The 22,394-nt window shown below is 41.2% G+C and overlaps 1 protein-coding gene across 1 annotated transcript in view; it reads right to left on the minus strand.

Moving 5' to 3' along the window:
• Window positions 1–22,394, minus strand: part of BAZ2B (bromodomain adjacent to zinc finger domain 2B) — a 278,152-nt gene that overhangs the window by 32,522 nt on the left and 223,236 nt on the right. Inside the window, exons 25-31 of the mRNA XM_065413148.1 lie at window positions 21,476–21,550; window positions 16,973–17,216; window positions 14,232–14,294; window positions 11,020–11,164; window positions 3,581–4,248; window positions 2,729–3,002; window positions 2,407–2,562 (exon numbers count right to left, since the gene is read on the minus strand). Coding sequence (XP_065269220.1) covers window positions 2,407–2,562; window positions 2,729–3,002; window positions 3,581–4,248; window positions 11,020–11,164; window positions 14,232–14,294; window positions 16,973–17,216; window positions 21,476–21,550 — 1,625 coding nt within the window. The remainder of the gene's footprint in view (window positions 1–2,406; window positions 2,563–2,728; window positions 3,003–3,580; window positions 4,249–11,019; window positions 11,165–14,231; window positions 14,295–16,972; window positions 17,217–21,475; window positions 21,551–22,394) is intronic.

Consider the following 22,394-nt stretch of genomic DNA (forward strand, 5'->3'; position numbering starts at 1 on the left):
GCCTGGGATTCCACGGACAGCCCCGACAGCAAGAGCCACGATGCCCGCCGCATGGAGATAGCCGAGGCCATCGAACGAGCTGCTGTGTCGGCCACGTCCGCCGCCGCCTGGAGCACCGCTTTCGCCGCTGCTGCACCTTCGTCGACTAGAGCCTTGAATTCCTTCCTGTCCTTTTCTTGGAGGGAAAGCTCGAATTTCAGCAGAGACCCCCACAAGTTAAAATCATACCTGCTCAGGAGTGCTTGATGGTTTGCCACCCTGAGCTGGAAACTCACAGAAGAATAAACTTTTTTCCCAAAAGTGTCTAGTCTCCTGGCGTCTTTATCCTTGGGGGTGGGTGCAGGCTGGCTGTGTTTTTCACGGTGGTTGACGGACTCCACGACCAGTGAGTTCGGGGCAGGATGAGTGTACAAGTACTCATGCCCCTTCGTTGGCACGAAGTACTTCCGCTCTGCCTTCTTAGAAATGGGCGGCAGAGAGGCAGGGGTTTGCCAGAGCCCGACAGAAATATTGGCTACCCCTTGGTGAGGCGGCAGGGCCACACAGCCCGGTGCCAAGGAGGACAGGACGTTAAACGAAGTGTCCGACGGCTCCTCCGACTCCTCAGTCTGGAGCTGGAGATTTGCGGCTACACGTCGGAGAAGCTCTTGATGAGCCTTAAAATCCTCCTGAGAAGGAGGAGGCGGTGCCGCTATGGAGTCGTCCGGCGCCGACAAGACGAGCAGTACCGCCCCTAGGGCGTCGGGTGGTACCGTCAGGTCGCACTCCGCGTCTGGGTCCGGGCACGGTGCCGGTGGTTCGGTACCCGAGAACTGCTCTCGGTGCCGAGACGGGGACGCCAAGTGGACCTGGGACGCCCCAGCCACTGAACGGGGCCCCGCCAGTGCAGGCGCTTGGGGCCACGGTGCCCACTGGCACCACTATCCTTGCCAGGGCACCCCTTGCCACTGAGCCGTCTGAGGTCCTAGCAGAGCTGCTTGCTCTTGAGGGACAATGCGGCCGGGGAAGGGACGGCTGGGGCCCGAGGCCGAAGTTACCAAGGAGCGCACCGTGCCCTACGAGTGGCTGGACCGGTCCCAGCCATGTCGGCGCCGAACGCGGGATTTGGACCTCGACGACGAGGCGAGGTACACGTCGGAGGAGCTATGTCTGGAATCCCTTCGGCGACCGTGGCTATGACGCCTCGGTGCCGGTGCCGGTCGGGATGCACTCTGAGTATGGCGCGCACCGTGGTATGAGTGGCAATGCTGATGGCGTCGAGACCGGCTATCACTCCGAGTGGAAGAGGAGCATCGACGCTTTCTGTCCCGGCGCCTGCGACCCCTCTGGGCAGAGGAAGACTCCGGAGACTCGCTCTCAGGCGACCCAGTCAACGGAGTGGAGATCTGCCGCGGGCTATGGGAAGGCCCCGCAGATCGAGCCGGGACCTCAACCTCTGACCTGGCAGGGGAGGGCTGGTGAGCGCCCAGCAGCGGCTTCCTTTGGGACCGGCGTCCCGACTTGGGCAGCACGCCCGGCACCAGCAAGACGAGGATATCTCGCGTTGCCTGAGCTGCCTCCGGCGTCGATGGCATCCTCACCGCCAGAGAGGCATGCGTGGATGGGGCTGGACTACTCCGCTCAACGTGAGTCGGAGGTCTGGGTCCCGAGGGGGACCGTGGGCTGCCCAACTCGGGTCTGGCCTCACCCCTGTCCTTGTCTCGGCGCTGCTGGGTCTTGCCTTGTTTCTTAGCGGGGGAGTGGTGCCGACTGGTGGATGGGACTTCGCTCCGTACCGAGGACGCGGTGCCCGGCGCCGGGTCGGGTCGGCGCACCAGTGCCGGGGCCAATGCCGACTCCATAAGCAGGGCCCGGAGTCGGATATCTCATTCACGCTTAGTCCAGGGCTTGAACGACTTACAGATTTTGCAGCGCTCACTTATGTGAGCCTCGCCCAGACAGCGAAGACACTGAGAGTGTGGATCGCTTCTGGGCATGGAATTGCGACAGGAGTCGCACGACTTGAAGCCTGGGGCTCGGGGCATGCCCCGAGCCAGGCCACTAACTATAGAAAACTATTTACGGTCGAAGATCGTACTACTAAGACGCTACAGCAATGCTGGAGCACAAAGTTCCAACTACCTTCACTGGCGGCAAGAAGGATCTGAGGGTGGGGAGAGCGCGGAGCCCCCTTTATAGTGCGATATAGAGGCACCACTCCAGGGGTCGCAGTGGGGCTCCCCCACTACGGGTACTGCTAAGGGAAAAACTTCCGGCACCGGTGCACATGGCGAGCACGCACACCTACTGTGGAATACACGTGAGCAATCACTCGAAGAAGAACCTCTAATCTGGATCCAAATGTACCTCAGCTTCATCTCTACTTATTATCCTTATGCCAATCAAACATTCATATCAGTTACATACCATCTTTGTTCTTGATGCAGGCCAAAGTAATGTAATCCATGTGTTTCTGTATTTGCTTCTGTAAGGCCTTCTCTCTTATTCCCCTGAGATGTAGTACTTTAAGCAAAGCTTTTAGGTCCTCTGGATCAATAATTCTCCACCAGCCAAATTGCATTTCTGAATCAAGACAAGTTTGTAAATCTTTTACAAGCATTTTAACATGAAGCACTATTACGATCAGATTTATTTCAAGAAATCATGCAAACAAATGTTCTGATAGTGCGGCAGCATTAGAGGAACTCAACATTTAGACAGTTCTGGCATATTACTGCATTATGCTTACCTTCTGGTATGGGTTTTGGGCTAGGATAATCTACTGGCTTGGCTACTTCAACTCCTGTAGAGGGAGCAGAAGCTGTTTTTTCAGTTTGTTGTACTGGTGATTCACTTTTACTTGTAGGAACATTGGGCGTCAAAAATGAATTACCATTTCCGTCTGACAATCCTAACCCTGATCCAACACTAGGTAAGGGAGATGAGAATGGAAGGTTTGAAGTAAGAACTCCTGTAGGCCATCCACAAAATTGAAGTCCCATTATAGGTAATCCAGTCTTCATCTGCTGTATTAAAAATATTTTTAAAAGATTACTATTCATTCTATTACTAGTGTGGAGCTCCCAGAAACCTGGATTTGGATTAGTCAACCCTTGTGCTACGCATAATAAAACACAAAAGAGGCCTTGATCCCTGCCTTGAGTTTAAAAAGCTAAGATGCCAAATCACACAAACAGCTAGTAACCCTATATCGTGAATGTTTAGAAAACTGTTGCTTCTGATGACCACATTTCTGAAAATTACTATTTGTAGTTATCTTTTTTTTCATTCAATTGCCAACTACCAATTGCCAACTTCTTTATACAAATACAAATGATTTGAAACAGTACACACAAAAACACACAAATTGTTAATTTAAACATCCCTGTTTGCCTACTAATCTACCAATCTAAATCTTTTTTGCAAATAGTACTCGGCAGCATAAAAAACATTTCTAAGAATGAGCTACATTTTACAATAGTTTTTTTAAAAATACAAGGAACAAAGGTACAATTTCAATGGTATGATCAGCTCTCAGAGGGAATTTTGCCTGAGTAAGGACTGCTAGATCAGACACCTTAGATTGTAACTAAGTACCAACCTGAAGTGATGATAATGCAAAAGGACTTATTCCCATAGGACTCTGTACAGAGGTAGAAGTGATATGAGGAGATGGGACTGGTGAAGGTGATTTTGAGGGAGGATTTGAATGCAGAGTTAGCGAAGAAGAAGCAGCTGGTGTATCTGAATGGGTAACTGATGCATCATCACATGGTATTCTTGGTAAAAGGCTGAACCACTGTCTGCTCTTTTCTGTAAGAGTCTTTAACAACTGGTCATTTGGAATTAATGGAGAATTGTAAAACTTCCCTGGCCCACTTGCAATGGGATTAAAAAGATTATTGGAATCTGACTTTTCAGAGCTGCTTTGTGATATGGTGGGCTGAAGGCTGCAGAGAGAGTTTTTAGAGTTATTTTGATAAGATAATGTGCACCCATTTGCTGCACTGCCATTGGGTTTTTGTGACATAATGTCAGATTCAGGAGGCATCTTTGCTACCTCCAACAGTTTGCTTAGCTTTGAAAAAGAGCCAGGCTTCTGTAGAAACAAATTAGTGTTATCCTTTTCCTTAAGCTCTTCTTTCTGCTCACAGTGACTTGTATTTATACAGTTTACTTTTTCCTCTGAGGTCTCAAACATCTCTTCTTTGATGTGTATACTTTCTGCTTTTTTTAACTTCTCTTTTTCTTTTGCAATTTCTTCTAGACCTGCAAAATTGAAAAAAAAACGTAAACTTTAAATATCACAGGAGAACCATCTAACTTAGACCATTCCTGTAATCAGGTTTTATATAAAGAATAACTTCATCAGTCACTTCCACGTGCTCTAGACCACCATGTACTCTATGAAATTGCCTTCAAGCTCTGAAAAATATTTTGTAAAAGGACACAACACTCAAATACACTTTACACTGTACCTCCATGTGGACGAAATTTCACAGCCAACTCAAAACAGTTTGGAAAGAGGTTTATAACAAAAATGGTCACAGACCCTTCTCATAGTGTTGTAAATTGTATTGTGTTTTTTCCCCTCACCAAATCTAAAATAGATTTAAACTTTGCTATGTATCAGAGATGAAAAACTGGACCTACTGAAATCAGTAAAAACTCCTATTGAGTTCAACAAGACCAAGATTTTGCCCCAGAAATTGCTAAGAGATTCACTTAACTTGCATACCGAACACCAATGAAATTCTGGAGGAGTTTGTCAGTTCTAATTTCTCTGGAAGGGACAAAATTTTTATAGCTTTGTGCTTGTAAAAGTTACCATTGACTACAGAATTACCAAAAAGTTTCATGTTCACACCAAGAGAGAAGGATATTTTCTTTTAAATTTATAGGCTATTTCCGTAAACTCTCAGCCTTCCAGTTGGGGGAGAAATAAGAAAGAAGATAAAAAAAAAAAAAAAATCTATTTCACAGATTGGATGTCTCCCAAAGATAGAAATAGGACATTAAAATTCACAATCCACCCAATTAATTTTTTTATTAAAAGAAAGCGGGGAATTTAATTACCAAATACTAGAGGCTACTTTTACCTGTTTTACTCATTATCTGAAATAAATTATTTGAAGAACCTACAATCAATATTATGATTGGGATCTACAGATAGCTAAGTAGATAGATGGATAGAATTAGTTTTAATAGCTAAACAATTTACAATACAAAATGCTAAGGTTCAGAGTCCATGTCAGCTCGAATATCTTTGAGGTGGGGAAGGACCAGTTTTATAAATGGGGAAAAAATTGTTCTGTTCTCTCTTCTCTCCCATTCTCCAGTCAATCCTCTGTCTTCCTCTGCCCTTATTAACATATGTCAACAAGCATTAATAAGAATCTTCAAAAAGAACAAAAGAGGGGGAAATGGCAGAGAACAGGGAGGAAAGAGAAGGGAAAGCACTCAGCATGGCAGCCATTTGTTTGCTTAGTTTCTGCATCAGTTAGTGCAGCTACATAATTACAGATAAACAGGGCCCCTATTTATCGTCTATGGCTGGTAACACCTGCAGGGGTTATTTGCACATTCTGCAAAACCAGAATGATTTCAACAAGGAAAAAAGCACAATTGCAAGGAAAATGTACTGCTATAATTTTGCATCTCTCTTTCTGAATTTTTAATGCACCCACCACTCTAGTAATGTATCTGGGTACCAATAATGTTGAATTATTGAGATCCAAAATGGGCCTGACAGGAAGAAACAATTTAGGGAACTGTGCAGGTAAAAGCTTTAGAGGGAGGTATTTCTGATAACTGGACAGATGGCTTAGTGTTTTATGCATCAAGCTTCCAGTTACCTACACCCAGGAACCATAGGTTTCAAAACTCAGCAGGGCCAACTCAGACTTTCATCCTTCCGAGGTAATAAACTGACTACTATGCAATTTACTGAAAAGGGGATGAAGTGGGCAAGGAGACATCTTGCAGCTGATATCTTAAAAAAAGAAGTCCCATTGATCTGCATGGACCTTAACAATCCCTCTAGACTAATTTATAAGAATATGGGTCTGTCCTGGTGTTTTTGGCCAAAATTTCTGTGCACTGTTTCATCAGCACCTCCAGAGAGGTAGCCACAAGTACTCCTGTTCTTTTTGCAGATACAGACTAACATGGCTGCTACTTTGAAATCTAGTTCAGTGGTTCTCTATGCATATAGTTTGTAAAGCTCTTTAGGATTCTCTAGGCTAAAATACACTATGTGAAATATTATTACAGTACAATAGATAAGACTTTGGAAAATAGGAAAAGGAACACAAGCACTACAGCATTTGATAGTCAACTTCTGTTTCCATACAACTTTTGGTGTTTTCACAGCAGTTTCTAATTCAGAGCATAATATAATCAGGGGATGGTGAAAGAGAGGCCCTACAGAGCACACACAATATTAGCAAGCTACTTTTGGGATCATGATTAGGTTTAGGTGAAAATAACAGGAGTACTTGTGGCACCTTAGAGACTAACAAATTTATTAGAGCATAAGCTTTCGTGGGCTACAACCCACTTCTTCGGATGCATAAAGAGTGAACCATATATTGAGGAGATATATATACACACACATACAGAGAGCATGAACAGGTGGGAGTTGTCTTACCAACTCTGAGAGGCCAATTAAGTAAGAGAAAAAAAAAAAAAACTTTTGAAGTGATAATCAAGATGGTTCAGTACAGACAGTTTGATAAGAAGCAAGTGTGAAAATACTTACAAGGGGAGATAGATTCAATGTTTGTAATGGCTCAGCCATTCCCAATCCCTATTTAGCCCTGAGTTGATTGTGTCTAGTTTGCATATCAATTCCAGCTCAGCAGTCTCTCGTTGGAGTCTGTTTTTGAAGTTTTTCTGTTTTAAGATAGCCACCCGCAGGTCTGTCAAAGAATGGCCAGACAGGTTAAAGTGTTCTCCCACTGGTTTTTGAGTATTATGATTCCTGATGTCAGATTTGTGTCCATTAATTCTTTTGCGTAGAGACTGTCCGGTTTGGCCAATGTACATGGCAGAGGGGCATTGCTGGCACATGATGGCATATATCACATTGGTAGATGTGCAGGTGAACGAGCCACTGATGGTATAGCTGATGTGATTAGGCCCTATGATGGTGTCACTTGAATAGATATGTGGACAGAGTTGGCATCGGGCTTTGTTACAAGGATAGGTTCCTGGGTCAGTGTTTTTGTTCAGTGATGTGTGGTTGCTGGTGAGTATTTGCTTTAGGTTGGGGGGCTGTCTGTAAGCGAGGACAGGTCTGTCTCCCAAGATCTGTGAGAGTAAAGGATCATCTTTCAGGATAGGTTGTAGATCTCTGATGATGCGCTGGAGAGGTTTTAGTTGGGGGCTGAAGGTGACAGCTAGTGGTGTTCTGTTATTTTCTTTGTTGGCCCTGTCTTGTAGGAGGTGACTTCTGGGTACTCGTCTGGCTCTGTCAATCTGTTTTTTCACTTCAGCAGGTGGGTATTGTAGTTTTAAGAATGCTTGATAGAGATCTTGTAGGTGCTTGTCTCTATCTGAGGGATTGGAGCAAATGCGGTTATATCTTAGAGCTTGGCTGTAGACAATGGATCGTGTGGTGTGTCCTGGATGGAAGCTGGAGGCATGTAGGTAAGTGTAGCGGTCAGTAGGTTTCCGGTACAGGGTGGTATTTATGTGACCATCGCTTATTAGCACAGTAGTGTCCAGGAAATGGACCGCTTGTGTGGATTGATCTAGGCTGAGGTTGATGGTGGGATGGAAATTATTGAAATCATGGTGGAATTCCTCAAGGGCTTCTTTTCCATGGGTCCAGATGATGAAGATGTCATCAATGTAGCGCAAGTAGAGTAGGGGCGTTAGGGGACGAGAGCTAAGGAAGCGTTGTTCTAAGTCAGCCATAAAAATGTTGGCATACTGCGGGGCCATGCGGGTACCCATAGCAGTGCCGCTGACTTGAAGGTATATATTGTCCCCAAATGTGAAATAGTTGTGGGTGAGGACAAAGTCACAGAGTTCAGCCACTAGGTTAGCTGTGACATTATCGGGGATACTGTTCCTGATAGCTTGTAGTCCATCTGTGTGTGGAATATTGGTGTAGAGGGCTTCTACGTCCATAGTGGCCAGGATGGTGTTTTCTGGAAGATCACCGATGGATTCTAGTTTCCTCAGGAAGTCAGTAGTATCTCGAAGATAGCTAGGAGTGCTGGTAGCGTAGGGTCTGAGGAGAGAGTCCACATAACCAGACAAGCCTGATGTTAGGGTGCCAATGCCTGAGATGATGGGGCGTCCAGGATTTCCAGGTTTATGGATCTTGGGTAGCAAATAGAATGTCCCTGGTCGGGGTTCTAGGCATGTGTCTGTACAGATTTGTTCCTGTGCTTTGTCAGGGAGTTTTTTTAGCAGATGGTGTAGTTTCTTTAGGTAATCCTCAGTGGGATCAGAGGATAATGGCCTGTAGAATGTGGTGTTAGAGAGCTGTCTAGCAGCCTCTTGGTCATATTCCAATTTATTCATGATGACGACAGCACCTCCTTTGTCAGCCTTTTTGATAATGATGTCAGGGTTGTTTCTGAGGCTGTAGATGGCGTTGTGTTCAGCATGGCTGAGGTTATGGGGCAAGTGATGTTGCTTATCCACAATTTCAGCCTTTGCACGTTGACGGAAGCAATCTATGTAGAAATCCAGTCTGTTGTTTCGACCGTCCGGAGGAGTCCACGCAGAATCCTTTTGTTTGTAGTGCTGGTAGGGGGGATTCTGTGGGAATGGCTGAGCCATTACAAACATTGAATCTATCTCCCCTTGTAAGTATTTTCACACTTGCTTCTTATCAAACTGTCTGTACTGAACCATCTTGATTATCACTTCAAAAGTTTTTTTTTTTTTTTTTTTTTTTTTTTTTTCTCTTACTTAATTGGCCTCTCAGAGTTGGTAAGACAACTCCCACCTGTTCATGCTCTCTGTATGTGTGTGTATATATATCTCCTCAATATATGGTTCACTCTTTATGCATCCGAAGAAGTGGGTTGTAGCCCACGAAAGCTTATGCTCTAATAAATTTGTTAGTCTCTAAGGTGCCACAAGTACTCCTGTTATTTTTGCGGATACAGACTAACACGGCTGCTACTCTGAAACCTAGGTTTAGGTGAGAATTTGTGATTCAGGTTTGAGGTCAAATCAGGGCTCAGGTTTCACTTAGACAGTACTGAAATCTTTGGGGATGTGTGTGAGAGATACCTAGAATGCATCTTCTGAGGAGTTCTTCGAGAGATTTTTGCAATCTTGGGCCAAAATCTTGTGAAAATGGCGGATTTTGGCTGCAACCAAACCAGAACTGAAAAATGGATCTGTTCTGGAACCAAAATCATGGGGTGGGTCTATATCCAGGAATTCTAATGAGTGAATTCTAAAATTGACATGTATCTAGACTTGAGGTTAATTTTAAAAAAAAAGTTTGTAGAATTGGTATATATTAACTATCAAAATCAGCAAACTCCATTTAAATTTTAGTAAAATAGACTTTAATGTCTCCTGGAGGGAAATTCAGGTCACTCAGAAAAAAAGAGGAGCATAAAACCATATTATGGGTTAATAAAGAAATTATTGTTTTAGCTGAACTGAAAAGAGAGTATCTTATTGTATAATGATCATGTTCCATTTTATTTCACACCATGTATGTAATCTCTAAACACAAAACATTCTGAATATCTGCATAAATCCTGAGAGAATTAAAATAGACAAAAATAAATGCTTCTTCATACATTCTGTGGTCAACCTGCAGAATTCATTGCCAAGGAAAATATAGAGAAATAGTTTAGCAACTGTCAAGGCGGATTCCCCACACTAAGGTGTGGGCCCACAAGGATTCTAAAAATTAATACTGGCCACTCCAGGCTGGTATTAAACTCCCAAGGTCACAGCTTCTCTCTGACCTTGGATGGGTAGATTCTGCCACCACCCAAATGCAAAAAACCCTTTGGAATCCAGAAAGGCGCACTTGGGAATTCCTTCCTGTGGGGTACCCTCAAGCCCTTTCACACCCCCTCCAAGGAAGAGCTGAGAAAGAAAAACACAGAAAGCAGCTGTTGCCACCAGCTAACTAAAAACATGTGCACAAACCTCTTAAGACACAAAAATCCAAATTCTGTTCTTAAAGAAAGGTAAATTTTATTAAAAACAAAAAGAAAGAAAATACATCTGAAAACTCAGGCTATTGCTAGATTTTTAAAAGAGCAATTCCAAAAATTAAGCACCCAAAATAGTTTCTGGGGGTTCAGCTTAAAGGTTACAAGCAACAAAAGCATCTGGGGTTAGCACAGAGGAATTCACAAGCCATAAGAAATAAACAAAATAAACCTAATCACATCTTCCTACACATTTTCTGATCTACTTACATATTATCTGGGTTCCAAATAAGCAATTCTAGGTCTGACTTTGATGATTTTCATACCTGGCCTTCAGCTTCTCACAGCGTAACTGCTGCCCTGTTCCCCTCTTCTCCAGAGAGCAACAACAGACACACAGACAAAGGGAAGTTTTTCCCCAATTTTAAACAGTTCTAGCCCTCCCATTGGCTCTTTTGGTCAGGTGCCCACTCCCTTCTTTTTACCTATGGGCTTTTTTAACCCTTTATAGGTAAAGCAAGTAGAGAACAGCTACCAAGAGGTATTTTATAGCTAACTGGCTGGCTGGGTGTCCATAAAAGGAAGCTCCCCCCATCCCCCTTCATTTATCACAGCAACATTAAAGGATTTCATATGCAGCTACACTAGCTAAATCAAAAATTAACATAAGGATATTAATTCTCTGTTTCAAGGGATAAATTAACCAACTAAAAATCAGAAAAACTCCCCTTAGCTTCATCAAACAGCGCTGCACAAATAACGAGGGCTATCACGGGTTAGTTTTTAGCCTTCTCCTGAAGGTAACAGGCCATTTTTGGAGACACAGATAACAGACTAGATGCACAGGCAGTATACTTTAGTATGGCAATTTCTACGATTACTCCTTTATGGTACTTACCTTCACCACTTTCCATGCCTTCCACAAAAATACCCCCACACTGGGGTAGAATCCAATACCGGCGTCTGTAACGATCCTGACCAAACATCATTGACCGTAAAGAGTGAGAGGCTTCAAATAACTTCCTTCTGTATTGGCTTTGTTGCTGTTTAAAAAAAAAAGGGGGGGGGGTGGAGGATTATAATTCAGTGGGGGAAAAAATCAGTTGTTACAGTATAAAATATCTGTTCGGGCAAGGCCAAATGACAGCTCAGTGGCCACATGAGCATACTGTTTTCCAGACACTTTACTTGGGATATTTCACATAATTGTTTTATCTAAAAAGCCAAATTGTCTTTAAATAATCAGCTCGGGCACTCTTTGATATATCCTAAATTTATCAGCTTCACTGTAAGGATGCATTTTGCAGTAGTATGTTCTGTATTTTAATACCAACATTCAGAGAACAATAGAATCCATGATTTCATTGCACAGGAACAGCCAAAATCCTATCAATTATGCAATACAGTAAATGGTGTTCAGAGTGCTGAAGCTACCCAGCGCAGCGTGAGATTCTGTGGCTCCTGATGAGAAACTAATGAATATTTCAATTGGCTTAGATAAATGAGTTCAGTAATATCTGAGCATAAAGCCTGTATTCAAACACAGAAAGTACTTTTTGGGAGGAGTGGAGGAATCTAAGAGGAATTTCAGTTAGTCAACCCACTCCTTCCTCCGCTAAACTGGCACTCTTGGAAGCAGTGTAGAATTCCCAGAACTGGGTGTTTATTGCAGCTGGGAGCAGTAGACAAACCAATGACAAAGCCTGAAAGGATGAACTCTCTTTAAATAAATAAAATAGGTATGCTATAGTATCCAAATTCGTCAAATTTCCCCCATTCTATTCTCCTTATCTACTAACCTGTTTCCCTTCCTATACCGACTGCCATTATCTAAACACCTGATTCTACTGTGCTACTCAAAAACGTATGTAACTCTTCAGAAACTGAATAAGCAACTATTCAAGTCTATGCCATTTTGGGCCATACTCTAGGCACCTGGCTATTTTAGAATTCAGGAATGGTCTTCACCATTACAAGGTTCAGAACAAATTTGACTTGTCTTCCTTACCAAAAAGTAGCCTATAAATCCTACAAATTTATAGAGGGACTGATATTGTGGAGGTTTCTTGCAAATTTCTTTGTGCTATTATCTTAAGTATATGTCACCTCTAGTCTATTCTTCTTTGTTTTCATCTTTCCTTTCCCTACAACATCACAGTGCTTTTAATACCCCATAGTATTTCTATGGCCAATGGCAGCACTCACTCCAGAAATCCCATAGAAGTATATTCACATTTAACCCTAATTATATTGCCTCCATCCTCTGGAAAACATAAAGCTATTAATACTAGAGCTCACCCTTTAACTGGTGGTGACAAGTGCACTTAGCACCCCATGTGCTTAATTTAAAAGCAAAGACCCGAGTTAACTGGTCTCCCCTCTACAATGCCTGGGAACTAGGTTCTGAAGGTCAACCAATAGCAGGAGAGAGCAGGTAATTACAGATCACAATTGAAAGGGAAAACCACATACAGGACATTTCAGGAGAGCGGGTCTCTTTGTATTAATTTAGATGGAATATATGGGCTAAAGTTGTTAACGTGACCCTGACTGTCCAACATTAAGCACTTTTAAATAAGGTTCGGGTTTCGTCCTGCTTAGTACATGGCAATCACACTATTAAAAATACTTTTAACCTTTCATTAAAGATACAGAAAATAAGGGAAAACAGTTACACCATTTGAAACGTAAAGCATTAAATAAGACTTTCACTTTAACAACATCCCTTGTTCTCTCTCTCTCTTTAGCTGAAGAGAGTTTTCAGAAAGAAAAAACAGTCTTTTAAATGGTATCAAGGAGGGTAACAACTGTCCTTTGGGGGAAAAGAGACATTAGTTAGCTGAGATGGGCTGGGGCTGTTACTGTTGCTGTTGTTGAAGTCCAATCCCATTTCCTCAGACAACAAACACGCAAAAGGAGAGAGAACAGAACAGCAAAGATAGAAAATGCACCTTCTGTCTCTGGTGTTGACTTTCACTTGCAATCTCACTACTGGAAAAACAGCCATGGCACACGGTCTTATGAGCCACTCTGAGACCTGGCAAACTTGTACAAACATTGGCCTATTTCGGTACTGCTTTTAGTTGCCACTTTCTGGTCACAAGCTTACAGCAGTGTTGCAAAATATACAGTCTTGGCTGGCTAAGCCAGACTCTTATTAAAAAAGAGGCAAAAGGAGACAGGAAAGAAAAGAAATAAGGTGGGGAAGGAAAAGAACACACAGGGGGTGGGTGGAGGTGGCAAAGTCACACATCCCAGCTGGTGTTTGGGATTTAGCTGGAGCTGGCAGAGGTAGTGATGTCATCTGGGTAGGTCTCTCTGTCCTAGTCTGGCCAGGACACCTCTCAGGATCAAGATGATGAAGGCCTGGGGTCCCACAATATGGTGGGGGTGGCAGCCATGATGGTGAAGCTCGCTCCAATGGCCAATTTTTCTCCTTAAAGTCTCTTTCTCTCCAAAAATGGAGTGGTGGGTACAATAGCCCGTCGCCTCATTATTTTGTCCACACAATTGCACCTAAATTTCCAGCACACCAATTCTTGTTCCCTGATCTCTGATTCCACACTTTTCTTATTTAGCAAGCATTATTTTAATACAGTCCTTGAGTTGTATCAGTAGGCCTTTTTGTTTCCACTAATTCTGTCTTGCATTGGCAACTTTTCCTATCAACAATAGGTTATTGTGATACTTTATGAACTTCTACTCAGTTTTCACAGTTGAGATCACAATTAGGGTAAATTTGTAGGTCCAAGTATCGCAAAAGGCCCCACTATCAAGCACTCACCAAGGACTGAGAAAAAAGACACCTAAAGAAGGGTGGCTGGTAAACTGATATCCTGTGAGAGTGAAAGTAAAAACATCAGCAGTAGGTAAGTTGGGAGCTGATTAACTGGAAGTAAAAGCACTAGTTAGAAGGTTAGGGAGTTGAGGAAATATGCGAGGGTTGGGGATCAACCACAAGTGCATGGAGAATGGGAGGAAAAGCAACAATGGGAAGATGAGCTGGGATCTGTGTCTCCTTCTGACCTGTGAAAGAAACCCATGCAGAAAAAGCGCTAGAGGCAGAAAAAACAGATAAGACAGACACTAACATTGATGGAAATCTCTTACCTTGGTGAGTTTTTCAATCTGTTTCTCTAACTCTTCAACACTTGCTGCCTGGTCCCCATCATCCTACACCCAATAAATACATGATAGTTTATTTCAGGATAATGTAATGCCACTACATCCTACTAATGCTACAGTACAAGAGCTTCATGTAACAAATGTCATGTCGAATCTGTGGGACAAATTCTTCCCTAAGACATGGATGCATGGGGGAGGGAGGGAGGGAGTTGTGTGCAGACATTGGAACTATTTGTTTGTGGAACATATGTGACTATGCCAAATATATCTTTACTTCTACAAAAGTATTATAAATCTTCCTTCCCCAGATGTATATGTATGGGGAGAGTGGGTGGACAGTCGATTTTGTTAAGACTTTGTCCTTTTACAGGAAAAAAATAATTCATCTTGCAAGTACACACTTAAAACTATAATTTAGTTTATTAGGTTTCATAAAGTTGTGTGTTCTTTTACATTCATTTTTGAGTGTTTTTCTCACATTAAATAATGGAATAATGTCAGAATCTGATCAATCTTTGGAGAGAGAGAATTTGGAGTCTTCTTTCAATATTCACAAGAAAATGCAAAGCCACTTTAAATGACAAAAATGTGTATGGGAAATACTAGTACTGCTATTATTGATTTTTAAAGAGATACTTCTATCATTGAAAACTGTAAGCTTTAAATTCTCCTTGATGAAATTACAGCTAGAAATAAGGATATTTCCATAAGAATTTTAATTCAATTCGGTGAGCCCTTGGCGAACTATAGTACGGTTCCAAGAGAGTTCTATAACTTTCCTGGGAAGTCTCAATTACCCCTCACCCTGAAGCAGAAGATAGTAGCCTCCCCTATATGATTCTTTGTGCAAACAGCTGAAATTATACCTCATATACTTTAAAGGTGAACTGAAAAGCAAAAATGAAACTGGAGTTAAACCCAGAAATGTGTTAAATTCCAACAATAACCATGATGGGGTGGTATGAGGAAGGGAGGCATTCCACACAGAAATAAGATTTCATTAACCTTTACAAAATCGTTCTAACCTTTTGTGAAATTCTTTTTGTACTTCTTGGCTCACAAATGCAGCATTGTGAAACATCACACATAACGTGGGTTGCAATGGGACTTTCTGGGATATCTTAAGGGAACCAGAAAGCACCAAGACTTTTTCACACAGTTAAAAATAATTAGAAAAGGTTAGTTAAAGGTGTTGAATGTCCCCCACTCCTGGTACCCAGCCTGATCACTATGGTATTTAGGGAAAACTCTCAAATTTCATTTTTGCATTTAATGACATCAGAAGACTGTAGAATTGATTGATATGGCTGTGAGTTAAAGAAGACACACAGGTTCATGGAGTCTTCCAATCTTCACAGATAAGACTTTATGAAGTAAGTCTTCCTGCTTAAACATTATTGTCTACTGTCCTTTTTTTGCACGCTATCCGTATTTTGTATTTTTAAGGGGATTGCATTTCTAAAGGTTCACTCTTTTTGCTTACAGGACCATTCACACACAAAGATTTTCTGGCAGTATCTCCTATATTCTCTCACAAGGACAGAAAGACAGCAGGAAGGGATTACTGTAATTCCATACAGAATCCAGAATGGTGGCCAGAAGGAGAGTTCCAACAGCTGATGTTTAGTTTTTAATCAAAGGTATCTATATGGATTTGAGTGTAACCACTAGTTTGCATATCAAGCACTGTGCAAACATTAATCATTCTCACAACACAACTGTGAGGTACTGTAGGTAAAGAAATATGACTACCTTATTTTACAGATTGGTAAAATGACAGAAAGAAAGGTGATGTGACTTGCTGGAGGCCATATAGCAAACTAGAGCAAAAGACAGGATTCAAATTTAGCATTTTTGTGGCTCCTTTCCCAGGCTTCTTCCACCAGACCACACTGGACTTGATGTTGCTTGAGATTCTGTGGAATTTCTATAAAAAGCTGTTTGACTATAACAAAGGCAGTTCAGTTTAACAAGCTAATAAATATTCGTAATGACCCGCCTTGTGTCTTATAAGGATGTTGGGTTTTAAAATATAGGAGCTGGTGATCAAGTACTGTGGAACTGCAAAAGACCATTCCTCACACCCTCATCAACCTGGAGAAGTTGTAAAGACTCAAAGGTCATATTTGCCAACAAATTCAATTATCCTTTAACTTTAAAAACACAAACATACACGGTTTCAGGTTAAGCTCACAAACAACCCTTCCCTTCTTTCAGCTTGTAGTCACACCTGATACCTCAGTTTCATAGTGGATATTATTTATTATAATTTCTCTCTGTACCAATGACTAAACTGAAGCTATCCTGATAATTAACACATCCCCTTCTCCACTTCTGGAAAGCTACTTTCATGCTTATTTGCTAGAAAATATTTGGCTCCCTGGATCTGATTTAGTCTTTTCCTCTTTGAAGAGTCTACGTCAGATGGTAGGAAGGCAGTCCTACCTCAGAGAAATGAAAATCAAGATTAAGCCAAAACAAGCAAACAAAAAATAAATAAAAGACACCTGGCTAAAGAATAAAGAAAAGAATAGTCTACCAAAGAACTTAAAATACCAAACACTTAAAAACAAATCTAACACATACTCTCACTTATGATTTTTTCCTTTTTATAAGATTTTCGACAAATGTTGGCTTCAAATCTATAATATAAAGGAGTGGAAAGAAAATTCCATTCTTTTACATTTAAAAAAAAAGTTATCATTTGTTAAATTAATATTCCCTACCTCATCTTCACAAACTTCTGCCTTCTTTCCCTTTTTGTCATCTTTGTCCTCTTCATCCTCATCATCCTCATCTGCTTGATCATCACTATCATCGTCATCATCATCATCATAATCACTGTCTCCTCCCTTCCGTCTCCGTTTGCGGCCTGGAGTAGATGTACCCAATGAATGCTGTTCTTCTCCTATATCACCACCCACTGTAGTGTCTCTCTTGCCGGTTTTCTTGGCATGAATGATTCTAAGCCTTTAAACACATGATATGCAAGTGGTATTATTGACTGTAGTTGTAGCATACACATACTCTACTCTGTACTTCATTCCAAGGTGCATCACTCATTTTAAACTCAAATTTACTTCTGTCCTACTACAACCTTCTGCTATCTCACTATTTGTTACCAGAAACTGACATTAAGAAATTCACATTGTAGAACACTTCATACAGAATTCTGACCCATAAAAATGTATTCAGTTCTGCACTGGATTTCCTGCCTTCAGGGTAATTTCTACTGAGTAACACTGAACTCCTGTATAAAAGGCATGCAGGACCAGAGGAATTTTAAATAGCCAGCCCTGTAAGCTAGAGAGAAGAGCCCATTTCAATCTTCCTCCTCTATTAATTTTTCCCTTTTTCTTTTGCACTGCACCTGCTGAAATCTGCATTTTACCCACCCATTTTAAAAGGCCACTATTAAACATGTGTGTCTGGGAAAGCTGAGAACTGATGATAGTAAAACAAAGAACATCATTTTGCTGAAGTGATCTTAGCGCTAGCAAGGTGATAGTAAACTTGACCCTTAATCCTGTATTTTTTTAAAAAATAGAACTTTCTTAGGTGTATTTAGTCTATTTTACATAATGTTTCTATTAGTCTTTATGCTTTGGCTGGTCTTTTCACATTCTGGACACAACACTCTCTCTAAGAAATCGTAACCAGCTAAAGTAACTCAGAGGTTAACAGATGTGTTAATTTTAAGAAACAAAAGAGAAACTTACATACCAGTATTTATGATTGTTGTAGACTTTCCTCTTCTACAAAATCCTACAAAAAAAGATTCCATAGAGCAAATGTTATAGTTCTACCTACCAGGAAGCTAGCAGGCAAACACACTGAATCATAGAAGATATATATAACCAGGCTCAAATAGTCATTTAAAGAGCAGGCCAAAAACATAACTGATCTAGAGTAGATATAAAAAAGTGTGTAGAAAAGGCAAATGTTTTGTAAGAGAAGAGGGGAGGGAAGGAGGATGGGAAAAGTGAAAGGATTACGACAAACACAATTACCAGCAAGTAATTTTTCCTTGTCGTACTTCCCCACTTCTCCCATCCTACGAAACAACATTCCATACAGCAAGTGGCTATAATGAGAAGTGTGAAAGTAGGTGGCTTCTCAAACAGCAGCCTAGAGAGAACACTGACAAAAATGTCAGCTCTCTAGAATGCTGATATATCTAGCCAGTAATGAAGGTCAAAGACTGAAGTGAGGAGTGGGCAGTATTCCTACACAGAATAGATCATTATCATTGCCTCAGTTCTCACTGCTCACGAGATAACAGTGTCTTTAGAAGACTAAGGCTATGTCTACACTACAGCTTATGTTGGCATAACTTATGTAGCACAGGATAGTGAATAAGTTACACTGACATAAGCACCAGTATGGACAGCGCTATGTTGTCTGAAGAGCTTCTCACACTGACATAGCTACTGCCACTTGCGGGGGCTGGAGTAGTAAAGCCAACGGGCGAGGTCTCTCCCGTCGGCTTAGAGCGGCTACACTAGAGAGCTTACAGCAGTGCAGCTGCATTGCTGTAAGCTCTAGTGTAGCCATGCCCTGACAGTGAGAAATTACCTACCTTCTGATAGGACATATTTAAAAATATCTTTAATCCACTTGAAGATTTAGAAGATGTAGAAGATCTTAGACCCTTCTTTTGCTCATGGAAACCGATGTTTAGACTTTCTAATATACTTTGGGTAAGATTTTCAAAAGTACTTACGTGACAAGTACCTAAGTCCCATTTTCAAAAGTGACATTTTCAAAAGGCTCCTAAGCCTCACTGAACATCAGTGCCTAAGTCACTTTTGAAAATGGGACTTAACAGCCTAAGTCACTTAAGCACTTTAGAAAATTTTATCCTTTTTCTAAGAGAAGTAAAATTTTCCAGCCTTCACCACCAGTCTGGAAAGTTTTCTATGCACAAGAGTTAACATATCAGGCAAAAGCATAGGTGAATGAAAAGGCTGACTAAAATAAAATTCAAAACTTTGGGCATAAAAATCCAGAGATAACCTGAAGGACAACTTTGTCCAGAAACATCAGCAGATAAAGTAGTTCAATAACCAGTGAACGCAATTCTCAAATGCACCTAAAAGAGAAGAGGGCATGTAAAAAGACCACTTCAGTGGAAAGCAAATGAACAGATACAACTCTGAAGGACACAAACCGAGGTTTGCATAACACAGAAAATGAAAAGTAGAAAAATGAATCAAAGAAGGCACCACAGACAGCAAAAGGCAGCATTCTGCACTCTAAGGCCCTGGTGAACCCTGGTAAAATGCAGTCACTATGTTGTAAGGAGCAAGTGACCAATGAGAACTCTTCCCGAGAGCACAACTTAACAAAAATGCTCCAAATAGGACAGGAGGTGGAACATTTCCTGATTGTGTCTGGCCACTTAGCCCAATCAGGGGAGAAAGCCCTGTCTCAGAAAGCTGTCCCTTTAATCCTCTTCACTTCCAGGCACATACAGAAAGTGGTGTTTGAAGGGAATGACCTCCTGCATAATCTGACCTCAGCACGGACCTAATGAAAGGTCTTATTGGGGCTGGAAACCAAAGATATGGGGCCAGCAAGGTACCAACCTACCTATATTAAGAAAATGACATGAATCCAATCTGAGCAGATCTTTGCAACATTCCTGGAACCAGGCAAGGGAAAAGAATGGGTATCCGTGGCCTAACTTTTCAAACAGGCCTTAAATTCTGGATGTCCACCCTGAGATACCTCAAGGTTTTTAGAAGTACTGAACGCACATGCCCTCTAAAAGATGCTTCAAGTTGGGCACCTGAAAATGGAGACACCTAACATCACTAGTCAGTGAAAATGTTGGCCTTCATTCCTACCCTCAGTCCCAAAAGAACACAACAAGGTGCTTGATCTGTGGTTATGGTTTACAACTGAGGTGGCTCCTCTGTGAGAAGGGAAACTAATCTACTGTGGGTGTCCCACAGCAACACCAAATCTGAAGGATTTGATTGAGACCCCTGCCTGAGGTACTTCAGTGTTCTGCCCAGAAGGATGAACTCATTGGTTCTGCAGGCAGCCACATGCTCTTTGTCTCCCTTTGCCCACTGATATAAGTGACAGTTTGATGGAGGGAGAGAGATAAGAACGAGGAGTCCCTGAGGAGATAAAGACAGCTAAGATTTCTTGGCTACATCAGAGCTTCAGCAGCACTGTTTCAACTACATACCCACAGGAGAGGACTGGCCTGCTGGGATCCAGATGAGATGGGAGAATGATTGGGCTTGCCCCAAGAGATAAAGCCATTATACCTATGTAGTTTGGGAACCTGCAGTATTAGCAGAGGTCCACAGCTACATTTTTTTTCCATAATTTTTTTTTTTTTAAATGGTCAGTATTTTTCCTCTACCTCCCTCTTGTCCTTCTTCTTTACTTCTTCTTTCTTCCTTCTGAGACACATTAAAGGGAAAAAAGGGAGAAATAGGATTAGAAACATAAAGTACCTGAAGCAAAGGACCGAGAAAGGATTCAATGCTTCCTGCATAGCAGGCAAAGATGACAAAGGGAACGGGAGTGGAGCCTGGCTTTGTACACCTCATGTGATTCACAGTTTCTTTGCCTTCTAGCCTCCTGGTAGATGGAGCTATTATGCTTGCTGTATGGAATTTTGTTTTGTTCGATGGGAGAATAGGGGACATAAAGTGATTACCCTTGAAAATTTGCCAATTTTGCCTGAGGTAAATAGATGAGATTACCTCAGTATTTGCATTATTCCCAAAACTTACTATAGGAACACTGAGGATGTACTGCAAATAGTGAGGTAGCATTATTTAGTTATCAAAGTAACTGGCAAGTTTTTAAAGGTGTCCATTGTAACAACAATCAATCCTTTATAAGCATATTTAAAATGAAAATTGAGAAGGTGGCAGGTCCAATCAGTTTCTTAACGTCAATAACAATTTGACAGCTAAAGTAACCTTTGAATAAGAAATGGTTTACCTCTTTCAAAGAATGCAAAATGGATTTGATTTTCTTCCAATTTTGAGGCATAGTAACCCACTGAATCTCACGCATCTTTAAACGATTGTAAAATACTGGCCTTGGGACAAGTTAAATTAATATCCTTTCTTAATAAAGTATTGCAGTTACTTTTTTTTTTTTTTAAACACAACTTAGCTGATTTTTGTCTTTGGAACAAATCTTTATAGTAGAAATTTAAACAAACACACAAAAGAAATATTTAAGGAAATATAACTTACTTTCGCAATTTGCCTTCAACCATCCATTTATCTCTTCTTAAATTTGACATATAATCAATGTTCTTATCAATTTCACTGTCAAATACAAAAAAACCAAAGGTTTTAGGTAGTTCATAAAATATCACCAAGCAAGAATATGCATATATCTGAGATACACACACACACACAATATATATATATATATATATATATTACATATATAAAAATTACATCCAAAAATACTTCATTAAAAGAACAGGAAGATTGCAAAGGCAAGCATTCAAAAGTTAGGAAATACCAGAATTCAGGTTGCAAGTGCAACTTGGACTGCGCACACAGTGGATATTCTTTTAAAAACTTTGAGCAAAATCTCTGCAGCTGTTTTTGAGTTTGGAGAAGGAGTTGGTTTTAAAGAAATGAGAGAATAAGTAGTTATTCAATATTTCTTTTTATAATACTCAGTAGCCTCAGGCCTTACTTGCCACAGACTATTCAAACCCAGTACCAAACACAAAGTTATTAACATCCTCTGGGCATTTCTATAGTGCTCTAACCATGGTGTCTAAGTGCTTCACAGATATTAATGAATTTATCTTCAAAACAATCTTCAGAGCATAGGTAGTATTATCCCCATTTTACAGATGGGACACAAACACGGAGACATTAAGGCCAAAATTGTCAAAAGTGTCCACTAATTTTGGATACCCAACCTGAGAAACCTAGGCCCTAATTTTCCAGAATAATTAGCATTTTTATAGAGCATTATATGTTGAAAGCACAGCTCCAAACACTTTTAATTGCAGTCGTGAGCAATCAGCACCTTGAACTCTGGCTCTAGGTGTCTCATGTTGGACACCCAGAAAATTAGGAATAAAGTTAAGGAATAAAGAAAATTAGGAATAAAGTTAATAACCCGCTTTTAGCAACTGATGTCCTTTGA

The sequence above is a fragment of the Emys orbicularis genome, chromosome 11, assembly GCF_028017835.1.
Source record: "Emys orbicularis isolate rEmyOrb1 chromosome 11, rEmyOrb1.hap1, whole genome shotgun sequence".
NCBI lineage: Eukaryota > Metazoa > Chordata > Testudines > Emydidae > Emys > Emys orbicularis.